At 43.3% G+C, this 14,290-nt stretch overlaps 1 protein-coding gene across 1 annotated transcript in view; it reads right to left on the reverse strand.

Moving 5' to 3' along the window:
- The window catches only part of adgra1b (adhesion G protein-coupled receptor A1b), a gene marked incomplete at both ends in the record, with an annotated part of 158,145 nt that overhangs the window by 123,525 nt on the left and 20,330 nt on the right, over nucleotides 1-14,290 (reverse strand). The window contains 4 exons of the mRNA XM_079229808.1: nucleotides 3,159-3,322; nucleotides 3,654-3,725; nucleotides 3,905-3,976; nucleotides 5,707-5,778. Of these exons, the coding sequence (XP_079085934.1) occupies nucleotides 3,159-3,322; nucleotides 3,654-3,725; nucleotides 3,905-3,976; nucleotides 5,707-5,778 (380 nt within the window). The remainder of the gene's footprint in view (nucleotides 1-3,158; nucleotides 3,323-3,653; nucleotides 3,726-3,904; nucleotides 3,977-5,706; nucleotides 5,779-14,290) is intronic.

The following is a 14,290-nucleotide window of genomic DNA, read 5'->3' on the forward strand; positions in this document are numbered from 1 at the left end:
CACTGAGCACACAGCAGCGGACAGAGAGCGTCGAAAAATAGGGTGAAGATGGCAACAGCAGCTCTCCTGTGAGGAGCACCGGAGTTCTCCTCGCACCGGCGCAGCTCTCTGAACCTGGAGCAGCTCTCCTGCTTCAAGTGAAACGAGCCAAAGTGCTCGTGTCTTCTACCAACAATGAGCTGCTGGCTTCACATATTACAAAAGTATAAAGTACACGGATATAAAACTAAGTCATTAATAAATACATGGAGAAATGCCTGTGCTTTAGGGTAAATGGTTAAGGTACGCCGTTAACAGGTTACGCTTGCGCATGCGCGACTCTTTTTTGCCGTTTTGCCAGAAGTCTCCGTGAGCTCATCTTTTCTTGCTGTTGCGTTTCTCAAAATAAAAAAACAGATCTAAGCTCAATATTGAGCATGAATTGAGAGAGGCTGTATCAAATCTACAACCCCGTTTATAACATATGTGTAGAGGAAAGCAGCTCACTGCAGCCACTAATACTGATACAACGTGATGGCTCACATATCTGCACTCATTCTGATTTATTTGAAAGTGATTGCAATTGTCTTTATTCTGTTATTTATAAAAGCACAGATGAGTCACACAATTATGTTATTTACAGAAAAAGTTTGAGAACCACAGCTTTAAGTGTTTGTGTCGGAGTCGCCGCCGCCGCCTATTTTGCACTATTACAATACTTATAGGCAACTAGTTATCATGTCTTCCGCTCCATGAAACGCATGTTAATGCTCAGTAGTACACATATGGTACTTTAATGTATTTGCATTGTCATAAAATGTGATCATTTTAAATGGGCATATATGCAGCTGAAACGGGTAGCCTAATGCATCCCACATTTTTCAACATAACATTTTAAAACATTATAGTCATTATGGCCTTTAGAAAAATTATTGTTTTGGGGGGAGGCGGGGTAGTGCACTATAGGCCCCTGAGACGCGGCTAAAGAGTTTGTCCTTAATGGGGAAAAAAATCCCCTTACATTACTTTTACTTTTATACTTTTAAGTAGTTTTGAAACCAGTACTTTTACACATTTACTTAAGTAAAAAGCTTGAGTTGATACTTCAACTTTTACAGAAGTATTTTTAAACCCTAGTATCTATACTTCTACTTGAGTAATGAATGTGAATACTTTTGACACCGCTGGCGACTACGGATACTATTATGAACCCAGACACGGGGGCGTTGGATGTTCCGACGTGTTTGGGACTTCGTCAACAAGTATAAAGCAGAACTAGTGGTTATTTCAATGGTGGATGGCGGAAATAGTAAATGTTTTCACAGACACGGAGATAAGCCCCGACCCCTTTCCCCAGCGAATGGTTGCAAAAAACGAATTAACCACATAGAACGATTTTTTCACCGGCGGCGCAATATAGGCGAAGTGACGTTGCGAAAATTCGCAACTCTTTTGGTGTGAACACGGCATAAGACATAACACTACTTAGGAATAATAGGAATAACACCGGAGATGTAAATAATACAACATTTAGTCTTTTAATTTAATGTAATAATTGAGTATCAGTGATATGTGTTTTAAGATACACGTTACAAGTAAATGGGTAGATTACATCAAACATTAGTTAAAGTGTCATATTTTTTTGCTTTATTTACTTTACTATTAGTAACATAGCTAACCCTACAACTAGCTAAATGAGCAAGCTGGGTGTAAAGCTAGTGACATTAAAAAAGGCTAACCCTACAGCTATTGGTGTCAAGCTAATGCGCAAGCTAGTGCTAGTGTGAAGCTTGCAACGAAATACAATTGGCCGCAGCAATGTCGATGAGTAATGTGGGATAACTTTTTTTATTCATTTATTTTTTTTTATCCAAGAAACGTCACGTTTGAAAACGGCATTGTCAATGCTATGTTATCTTAACACTTTTAAGGTAGCCTTTAAAAGTTTCCTTTCACTCAGCAACTTTAAGAGCGCCCACTCCACATTAACCTCACACCATTGTGGCATTGTAGGCCCTTACCACACTACAGGATCTTATCACACTGCTGTAGGCTCTTAAGACACTGTAGGCCCTTACCACACTGTAGACCCTTACCACACTGTACGCTCTTACCACACTGTAGGCTCTTACCACACTGTAGGCCCTTACTACACTGTAGGCCCTTACCACACTGTAGGCTCTTACCACACTGTAGGCTCTTACCACACTGTAGGCCCTTACCACACTGTAGGCTCTTACCACACTGGAGGCCCTTACCACACTGGAGGCCCTTACCACACTGGAGGCCCTTACCCCCCTGTAGACTCTTACCACACTGTAGGCCCTTACTGCACTGTAGGCTCTTACCACACTGTAGGCTCTTACCACACTGTAGGCCCTTACTACACTGTAGGCTCTTACTACACTGTAGGCTTTTACCACACTGTAGGCCCTTACCACACTGTAGGCCCTTACTACACTGGAGGCCCTTCCCACACTGTAGGCCCTTACTACACTGTAGGCCCTTACCACACTGTAGGCCCTTACTACACTGTAGGCTTTTACCACACTGTAGGCCCTTACCACACTGTAGGCCCTTACTACACTGGAGGCCCTTCCCACACTGTAGGCCCTTACTACACTGTAGGCTCTTACCACACTGTAGGCCCTTACCACACTGGAGGCCCTTACCACACTGGAGGCCCTTACCACACTGTAGGCCCTTACCACACTGGAGGTCCTTACCACACTGTAGGCTTTTACCACACTGGAGGCCCTTACCACACTGTAGGCTTTTACCACACTGGAGGCCCTTACCACACTGTAGGCCCTTGCCAAACTGGAGGCCCTTACCACACTGTAGGCCCTTACTACACTGTAGGCTCTTACCAGACTGTAGGCTTTTACCACACTGTAAGCTCTTACCACACTGTAGGCCCTTACTACACTGTAGGCTCTTACCACACTGTAGGCCCTTACCACACTGTAGGCCCTTACCACACTGGAGGCCCTTACCACACTGTAGGCCCTTACCAAACTGGAGGCCCTTACCACACTGTAAGCCCTTACCAAACTGGAGGCCCTTACCACACTGTAAGCCCTTACCACACTGGAGGCCCTTACCACACTGGAGGCCCTTACCACACTGCTGTAGGCTCTTACCACACTGTAGGCCATTACCACATTGGAGGCTCTTACCACATCTGAGCTGCTGTTCACGAATGTTGCGAAACTCCAGCCCGTGGAGGCGGGCGGGGAACACGCACACCGTGTCGTTGCCAATCCTCACCGAGTTGCTTTGGGCCCAGAGGAGCAGCCACTTCAGCTGGCAGTCGCAGAACAACGTCTCGGTGTTGAAGTGCCTGATGGGGTTGAGAGAACCAGCACACGGTCACAACCTGCGTTCTTGTCTCGCTGAATTACAGTGCATTCATCCACCCAAGAGGCAGACAGAAGGCTTTTTGACATGTCGCGACAGGAAAAAACACACAGGTGTAATTGATTGAATTAATATGTGCCAGCTCCAGAGCACAGGAATTGTGCATGCTGACTCCCACAGAACGGAGCCAGCGTTAATGCCATTAGTCACACCTGTGCCGTTTTACTGCTACAATAAGTCAAAATTGGATTGACTTACTTCCAACTACAACTGAATGTATTATGTACATGGTGTGAATGTGTGGGTTGTCTTACAGCACTCTGAGAGCCACAAGGTGCGTAAAGAGTCCCACGGTCAGAGTGGAGAAGATGTTCCCGGACAGGTTCCTGTCAGACAGACACAGAGATGAATTCATTCATCCAGAAACAGGTCACTCCGACACGCATCAGAGCCAAACAACTATAGACATCACTAAAATCCATATCAAACGCCGTATTATGTGCAGACTGTTGTAAATTGGGCAGGAGGCTGTGCAACGCGTGTTTTCAACTAAGCGATTACTCACAATTTTGAGAGGCTGCCCACATCGAGAAACATTTCAGGGGAGAGACAGCCAATCCTGTTGTTGGACAGGTCCCTATGAGGACAAAAAGAAAAGTAAAGAAAGAAGAACATTTCAGTTCTGAACATCCTTTGTACTGATATTATACATGCGTTAGCATCTGTATTTTTGTACGCTCGCCTTTTCAAAACGCAGAGAACTTAAAAACAGGTGTGGAAGGTGTTAGAAAACCATGTCCATTCATCAGCTCCACTTCCTGGAATAGCTTTCCTGACCTTTTGTAACCTTTCACTCCTCATATAACCATCGCTGTTCGCACAAACACACATACACACAGACATACACAAACACACACACACACACACACACACACACACACATACAGCGGGCTTCCGTACGCGGAGTGGCTGAGCGCTGTCGCGTCCGTGGCTCCGTGCCCTTGCACTCCGTAATTAAAGAGCTGCTTTGCTGGAGCAGCTGTGGGAAAATAAGCAGAGCACTCGAGTAATCACCAGTTGGGGAGCACTTAAATTAGCACTCTGCTGCTCCCCGAGCTTGGCGCACACGTGCCCCGAATCAGCGCAGCTAACTCACTGCCTGAATCCCTGCCAGGCCAGATCCCACTAACTATCATGCTGCAATCATGTCACTCACTCTGGAAGCTATATGTAGAACGCCAGGATGAGAGTAATGGATGGGGAAATGACTTGAATAGAAGAAGAAAAAAGAAGAGAAAAAAACAAAGAAGAACAAACAAAACAAAAATTGTACTTTTTTTCTACGGAAGATATAAAGAAGCCAAAATTAGGGTCGTCGTGATGTACTGGTTTTGCCGATCACCGTGATATAAAAAAATGTAACACTGATATCATGTTAATAAGACCATTTTGTATAAATAATCCAACACCTTTAAATGAAGTTATGTATACCGTTATTGAGACAAACTCTCTCTACACCTCCCTACCCACATATTTTTGAGGAAAAATGTATTTGTCAAAAAAGCAACAAAACACATTTGAATGATTAATGAATTATTTTCATTATTATATTTCAAATGTTCTTTTACGAATAAAAAATATCAAAAAAGAAGAAAAGAAACTTCTTTGCTCTTATGTGGTAAGATCAGTAGTTTATGGTGGTTGGTACACTTCCCAGGGACTAGTTGTTTTTTACATGTTTTCATAAAAACTCATTCAATACCAGCAGAGTAGCTTGCTAGCAGTAGGGCTGCGCGGCGTCGTTGTGAAAGTACAGCTCCCAACCCTCCAGTTCCCGCTGCCATCATCTGCAGTCAGAGCTGTCAGCACTGTTAGCTGACAGGTCGCCATGGTGAGAGACATTGGGAGGCAATAGATATTCCTCTCAATTTCACATTCAGCACCTTAAAAGCAATGACTTAAGGATGATGGGGAGGTGGAAGAAAAACCCAATGTGCCTTTAGGAAAGGTTACCTTGTCTTGCTTTAACACATTACCTGTCAGAAGATCAGTGTGTCTAATCCCCAAAAATCCCAGAAGAGTAAGTGAGGGACAAAATGCTATCCCCTTCCTTATTAAGACCTCCTGCTGATGTGCCCTCTAGCAAAATATGAGAAACCCTCGAATGCTGCAGACTGCGGCCCCTCTAGGAAGCTTTGGCTGGCGAATGTGTCTCTATCAACGTGAAGTAAGGCGCTGCAAGAAAAGAAAGGCCATTGTGCCTTCACCACCTCGGAAAAGGCTGACATAGTAGTTTCAGTACTTTTGCTTCAGTTAAAAACCTTTCAGTCCTCGCTTTACTCTGGACTCGGGCTGCATCATACTTACAGTCTCCTTAGAGCCAGCAGACCACGGAAGGCCCCAGGCTCCACTGTACTTATCAAATTGTTCCTCAGGTCCCTGGAGGAGAGAGACAGAGAGAGACAGAGTCAGAGACGAGAGTTAAGTCAGTGGTTACTATCTATCTACATATCTGTCTGTCTGTCTGTCCACTGACGCTATGTGCCGCTCAAGCATTTGTTTTAAAGGCTCCTGCTTGCCGTCGGCCTAAACCTGCACCTTCCAAGCAAACACAATCAATTCAAATGGGAACGAGGATGTTTATGCTGTTCACACAGTAGAGCTCACCGGATGAGGGTTTGCTCGTTGGGACTAAAGGGAAGGATGTAACGTGTAGACCAAAGCATTCCAAGTGGCAACTTAAGTTTAAATCTTAAATGGTCCAATTTCTAAATTAACTACTTTCATTTAAATACGTTTATTCATCATTCTAATTGGGAAATAGTACTAATTGGGCTGTTCATTGGTGAATTAACTTGCACTTGTTAGCTGGACCATTTCCTGCGTGCACAAGACCAGAGAACACATCCAGCCAAGAAGCAAAACAAACCACACGTGTCGCGGTTCCAGCCAGGCACTCCTTTGTCCGACCCCACCACTCACCCCAAAACCTCTGGCGCTACTAAAAATGGATCTCAGAAAAAAAAATCTCCTCTTTGGTTTTCTCCTCGGGCCAAAGAAAACTTCCTGAAATTGTGTCCCTGGTTTCCTTTGTACCGTATGTCCAGTGTGATGTGAATGAGAAGAAGGGTAGTGCCCTTCCCCACCCCAAATGTGAGCAACAACGTAGCTCAACAGCCTCACAGTCTAGACCAGGGCCAGCCAAAAGGAACAAAACAAGACCAATAGGATTATCAAAGACACAGCCATTGTCCCACAGTGAAAATAAAAGTAATGCTAAAACTCTTTTTATTTGACACATGGGGCCGTTTGTGAGCAAAAAGCTCCCTTCTGCCTCATCAAAGCCGAAGCTTAAGCGCTCACTATACTACATCCAGTACAGAATAAAAGATGTAAAGGAGCCATGCAGTACATCAGATGGATGGTACATAACTACTACTGTACTGGATGTTCCGCATGAAACACCTCTACTCTTGTTTTGCGGTAGCTGTTGTTCATTTGGTCAATGTAAAGCATTAGTTACACATGCAGAAGACAAGCCATTATTAGCAGCTGGAAAAATGACTCCCATCTGGGGTTAATGATCTGTGTCTGGTGCTAAATTGTTCGGCCCATGGTGAAAACACACTGTGTCCGCACCATTAGGAATCTCCAACAGCCGTCCAGCCGGGCTGTGGCCTGACTTCATATTGCAGAGAACTATGTGAAATTGCCAGGCAGCAACCTCTGGTTCTGAAAAGTGGAGTCAGTGATGAAGTGCCCTAAAGTTGCATTATTTCCACTTGCCATCAGGGGGCGACTCCTCTGGTTGGAAAAAGAAGTCTGATTGTATAGATGTATTTACTCGGTAAACAGTTTTTGGTTTTGATCGCTAGTTTCAAGTCTTCTTTATGATGCATGATGTTCATTTCGTAAATGATTGTCCCATTTCGAGCTAAGTAGACCATAAAGCAGCGTATGATTTAGAACGGGGCTACTTTGTGATTGACAGGTTGCTAGCACGGCGTTGTCCATTCTGGGAGTTGTCTTGTGTTTTCATCTTAGAACTTTCTCTTAAAAAAAAATGGTAACATTTTTTGTCACCTAAAAATTCCCTCCATTTGTTCTTCCACGCTCTCGTGTCACTTCTGGTTGCTTGCATCCCAAGATGGCGACGGCCAAAAATCAAGATGGTGATGGCCAAAATGCAAAACTCAAGGCTTCAAAACGGCAGTCCACAAACCGATAGGTGCGGCACGGTGACTACGTCCACTTCTTATATTCACCCTGTGGTAAATGTCTAATTGATAATTCTTGTATTCATTTTTTTATTACGTCTTTTTCTGACATTAATCTGACTCGGTTTTACCTTGATTCCTCGATACGCCGGCTTTCTATTTCTGCTGACTCTTCACAATCAGAATTGCTAATGAGACTCTCTGCATCCTGTGGCCATTCTCAGGGCAGCTAGGTGTAGGGGCGCTGACTCTGCCTTCCTGACAAGGCTGACCTCCTGCTCCGGCCGGCTCGGTCGAGGGCCGCCTCTCATCTCCGCTCTCCTCCAAAGCTGTCTTTGATCGTGTACAATATGCTACAAAAGAGCGGGTGGAGGTCAGGACGTTGTCCGTTTTGTGCCTGCAGCATCTCCTTTCATCATGAACCGTCACCGCAGCTCCCTGCTCTGCCGTCTCTGAATGTGCTGAATGTTCAGAACTTTCAACCTTATCGACTGGCTGCCTTCTCAGGGGCCAGGGGTCATTGCTCAGCGAATCCACATCCAGGAAATACACGACTGTACAAAGAATATCAAGGAATGCTCCGCCCATATTTAATAATGTGCACAAAACAATCAACAGGGACCCCTTCATAAGAACTCCAATGGCCTGAACTATCTACCAAAACAAAGAAAATCGATAAACAAGACATTTAAACTGGGAATTGTAGTTTTGAATATTTGGATGGAAGTTCTTTGGGGTTCATGTTCTTTTGAATCCCCTCCTAAATACTATGAAATATTGCTTTATTCATAATATTCAGTCAAAGATAATTTTGAATACAGGGCTTCCTTCCCGTGTGAGGTAAAGCCGCACAAAATAAACGACGGCATCGCGGACAACACAAGCTTTTACAGCCATCCGACCTGAGCCAACAAGTATCTGCAAATAAGTGTTATGGATTATGATTGTGTGTGATGAGCTCCTGAGGTTCCAGGCGGGTGGGCTGTGTGCCACCTAACGCAACAGAACGGGTGCCAAAGAGTTTCAATGACCAGAGGAAACTATTTGGAAGTCCATTCCGCATCAATTTCTGCATTCTTTTAGTGTCGGTAAGCCCCACGCGTCTGGCACTCCAAACGGTATTAAAAGATTGTACGATTTGTTTCGAGTGCACACATCACAATGTGGAATTTGTATTGCAGTCCAGCTGTGATGCGCATCAGAAGGCCTCACGCTGTCACTAATGGATGAAATATTTACCCTACTCAACAAAAACTATTAAACTATTTAACGTGCCTTTTTTTGAGCACTCACTTTGCATTTAGGAATGAGCCGCACTGAAGAGCTCCCGAGGTCTCTCTCTCTCTCTCTGTGTGTCCTCCCCCCCCCCCCCCGTCTCTGTATGCACACACACAAACAACGGCACTGCCATAAGTTCCCGACTGGGATCCATATTTCTTCTCAGTCATTAAGACATTAATTGCTTTAACACCCATTCCGATGTATTTCCATCCATCCCGTTAAGGGTCACAAGGAGCCAAGGAGGCAAGGAGAACACCGCCGGGGGCCGTTTAGAGTTTTCACTTTGCCGACTCTACTTGTGTTCAAATCAAATCCTAAACTCGGTAATCCACACAATGGATTTAAATCCATTCGGAGAGCATTTCGCTAAGAGGCAACTCAACGAAATAACTTATGTATATCTATCACAAACATGGATGTAGTCATTATGAATGGTACACCAGCCCCTGTTGATCTGGAAGGTTGTAAAGTATGATCTGAAAGTGTTTTTTATTTTATTTTGCTAATTACCCACTGTAAAATCCTCGACATAGAACCCACTAGTTAGCGAGTAGGGCGTAGTTAATGACTGAAAGGTTTCGGACACAGCATATTGCCCCCATAAATTGCATTGCAGATTCAGTATTGTCTGCATTCCCACGACATTGTTTCCACCAGCACGCCAACAGATGGAAATCTTCTTCTCTCAATCTGATTAGTCTGTTGTACTTCAACATTCTAGTCCACACTTCCTGTGCACACACACGTCTATAAAAGCCTTTTGTAAGCTAAGCCTTCTCTGCTGGCCTAAACAGAATCACAAAGTTATATCTATTTTATGATCTAATTTAATTTTCACAAATACACTACATGTATGATACATTGTTTTCCCTATTATCTTATTTTCTCATTGCACAGCTCATGTCTTCTTCTGTTGCTCTGCTTCCAGCCTGCAGCGCTGCTTCCAGTGCAGCTGATTTTAAGGAGAGCTTTTATCCAATCAGATTTCACCTCTATGTGGAAGAAGAAATGCCCGAGGCCTTCTGGGTAGACTATGCAGATTAAAGTATATGGGGACGTGATCTTTGATTTTCATAATCTTCAACAAATCAGATCTTTAGTCATGCTGGCCATATTATTTGATGTGCTAGAGCTACCGAGGTGGCATGCGAGTGTCAGCGTTAACATGCGCTGTGATTGGTCAGTTACATTTTTGAGTCCACTGTGCGTGAAGCAGGTGCCCCAAGAGCACGGAGAGGCCAAGCGGAGGGAAACATTTGTGCATGGTACCAGAAACTCCAGAGCGATATCTTGGACAACATTCTTGCCCAGATACGAAATCGGTCCTCCCCCCCCCCCCCAGCTGTTTCAAGCAAAGAAATTCCCGGATTTGGCCTTCTCTAACCTAACACAGAGTCACAGACCTCTGTTTGATGATCTGACACGGCTTAAAACAGAACTGACTCTAATGTATGCCATGGCTGGCTTTGAAGGAAAAAGCCCTGCTGATCTACTGGCTTTCCTTCAGCAGAAGGATCTGGTGAAAAGCATTCGTCAACTTTACGGACTGGCATGTTTGGCGGTGACGACCCCAATATCGACTGCCACTGTCGAGCGGACATTTCCAGCCCCAAAACTCATCAAAACGTATTCCAGAAACCGATTAACTGTACAACCGCGTCATTGTGTTAATTTGTCTGTGGTGTTTTTATTATATAGTTAATATCGTTCCTTCTGATATGAATAATATTTGAATGGCTCTTGTGAATTGTGACTGCTTCTTGTGAATTTGTTCTTGTCATTGTGTTAATTTCGTTGATGTGGACTACATGCATTGTCCGTTAACCTCTTAACATTCCTGTAAAATTTGACGAAAAACGCCTATCCAGGTATACCCAAAGTAAATTGCAAGCTGTACTTGAACTATTTGGAGTAAATGCATGGTCTTGGTCTCTTTTGAAAGGTAACAATCTGAAGCTTTTTTCCCTCAATAGTCAGAATCACTTTAAGTGCTGCTGACACTGAGTTATATGAGTTTGAACACACTAAAGTATAAGGTTTTTATTTCTGTCTGAACATTTCTTTGTAAATAGATGCCTGTAGATGACTATAAATGGGATTTATGGACTGGAAAACACAATGGGACCATAGCCTGAAGCCTTTTCTAGTCTAAGTAAAAGGTTGATAACAATATCACAGAAAATGAACATTTTACACATGTTTTTCTAATGAAATGTCTAGGCGTTTTTTCATTTTGAGACTGAAAATATTCCTGATATATATACTATATACCTATCAAAAAGGCTTATAGTCTTGCAAACTTATATAGGTACTATACATATATACTATCAGTATTGCTGACACGTATAAATGCATTTTTATGCTAATTTACACTTCAGACTGAAGCTCTACAGCAGCTGTCTCTTCTCATCAAATTAAAGGCTGTTGGGATTATTTGCCCCCCCTCTTCCCGCCTATCTTTGTTTAGGCAATTTCATTGGCTGTCCGAAACGCCTGTCATCTGACCTGTATGACGCAGCAGACGTGAGCCACGTAACAAAATAGAGGCTGAGCCTAAACTTCAACGTAGCTTCTGGTTGGGTAATGTAGCTTGTCAGTCAGGACATGAAGCTCCTATTGCTTCAAGTGGGGTCTCATTGGAAACGTTAGATTTCGGCGGACATGTTGATAGCGAGTTTGTAGCTGTGCTCCCATGCAAACATAACTTTCTGCTAAAAACAACACTACTTTCGGTCATAACTTTCAGCTGCAATGGAATTATGTAACGCCAGTTGGTGGATATTTATGGATGTAATCACGTGTTTTGGACTAAATCTTTTATGGGATTTATTTTTATTGGACCTTTATGACGTAACAACGCCGTTTTTGTTGGAATATTATGGATTTATGGATCAATATGAGGCGTCATCGGTGAGTTGTCTTGATTTTCAAATCGCTTGTTTGTTTGTTGTCTGACAAAAGTATTGATTGTAGCTGCTGTGGTGGTCTGATCTTGAAATGGAGTGGACAGCTGGAATCACAAGAATCGTAGGTTTCCATAAACATATGGCACTCATACCGAACTATAAATAGATGTACAGTGTACAACGGAATGTACAGTGTATAGTTGAAATGTGCGCCCGCGCGACAGCAGAACGTTAAGAGGTTTATGACACAGCATCCCGTCATGCAGGTATTTATGTATCTGCACTCTGCAGTTAGTGTATTTGTAGGTGTTGCGCTTCATGTAACATTTTATTTCACTTGTCAAATGTTGCATTGTTATATGAATATGAGGTGTTTACACAAAACAAATAATAACCTGTAGCTGTGGCGTCATAATGAGGTTATTAGGTTGGTCAGCTGTAGTAAAACCGCACAGAAGGCCAAGGTAGAAAATGCACGGCCCGCCACTGTACTAAAAAAATACAATAAAAAAAGCACTGCACTTGCAGTAAGAGAAAACAGCAACAGGGAATCTTCTAAATGCAGTGTATTAAAAATAGAACAGAGGAAGTAAAATCGAAATACTGCCTCTGATAATAGTCTGTCTCAAACAAAGACCTGCTTCTCCTGCTTCTCTCTTCAGTCGAGGTAAACAAAAGCCCTGGCCAGTATTTGAGAATGTATGGCAGGCACACGCACACACACACACACACACACACACACACACACACACACACACACACACACACACACACACACACACACACACACACACACACACACACACACACACACACATATATACACACACACACACGCACTAACAAATGATAACTACCTTTGGGGAGACTCGCCCCACATATCCACTGTAGATACAGCTGGAGCAGCTCAAATGAGGCTAATGTTTAAACAATAACCATTTTCTACTCCCCCAGCACTGCATGTTTGAAGAGCAGGAGCAGCCCTCAGTATAAAACTCAGACGTTTCGGTCGGTGTTTGGAAAGCCACTGAAGTGCTTCCCAATTAATCTAAACCGCACTGTATATTCAAGCCTGCTCAATTTCTCCCGAGCCGCGTGACCCCGAGGATATCGGCCCGCTCACTATGTGACACTAATGGGCAGAATCCTCCCCGAATCTGGATGATTACCACATACATCGCACAGCCTGATGTAGAGCGTGCACACACACACACACACACACACTCACACACACACACACACACATAAACCGTGAGTTAGAACACACTGACCAGACCACCCACACACACACACACACACACACACACACACACACACACACACACACACACGTCTGCACGCACTGCCTGGAGACAGAGCACTGCTTTCTCTTTGACAGAAAACACGACTTAATCACGCCAACTCTCATTAAACAGACCTCAATGTTGATGTAATTATCAAAATCTGATTTCACAAAAGGTCAAACGCTACACGAAGAACGTAAGCAAATAAGGCTGTTGCTGCGGCCACTTGGGCACTCGTCCAAATGGAAAGTGATGCCGCATGATGTATTCTGTTGTATGCGCACACTTAATGAAATGAGGCGATGACACGCATTAGCACAACTCGGATCATATTTCTCACAGTGGGACGTGTGCACATGAAGGCACCTTGTTTCCAGGCCAGAGCATTAAGGACACACACTCACACACAGACACTCACATAGACTACATCCAAACAAAAGATTGATTATTTGAAAAGAAAGCTAAATATTTGCTGGTTCCAGCTCCTGTAAACGTGAGGATGTGATGCTTTCTTTCTCTTTTTTTTTTCACATCGTTGTAAATTAAATATTTTTGTGGGGTTTGTAATGATGGTTTGACAAACAACAAGACACGTGGAGACATTGCCTTGAGTTTCTTGATTCAAGGAATTTGGACAGACATTCATGGTTACCAGAGGATGAATACTGCACTTGATTCCCTTTCAGCATGAAGTTGACATTTGTGTGGTTTTGTGATCTGACTTTTCCTCTTGTGTCACTGTGAAGTTGTCTTCTTTTTTTTCTGTGTGAAATGTCTTGACAACTATAGGATTGATTGCCATGGACTTTTATACACATATTCATGGTTAGCAGAGTACTTTTGTGAGCTTCTAACTTTTCTTCTAGCGCCACCAGCAGGTTGACGATTTTATAGTTCAAGTAAAATATATTGAATAGATTTTCACACTTAAATTAATTCAATGGATTGCATCCGTGATTCCTTGACTTTACCTTTAGCACCACCTCCCCAGAATGAATTGTATCAACTTTAACTGTTCATACATACAGACATATATCATCAGGTCGAAATCTGAATTTGTCCATAATTCTTTAGTTTATGACTAAATAAATCGAAATCTAAAAATGATGCTAATTAGCAAATGTGAGAAGGCTAACAAGTTAAACCAAGATGCTGAACATGAACACTGTACCTGTGAGCATGTTAGCATTTAGCAAAAGGACAGACCCACCGAGCCGCTAGCGTTAGCATGACGCTGCAGACTCATTGTTGTGTATGTAGCTCT

This window comes from Taurulus bubalis, assembly GCF_910589615.1.
Source record: "Taurulus bubalis genome assembly, chromosome: 14".
Classification (NCBI taxonomy): domain Eukaryota; kingdom Metazoa; phylum Chordata; class Actinopteri; order Perciformes; family Cottidae; genus Taurulus; species Taurulus bubalis.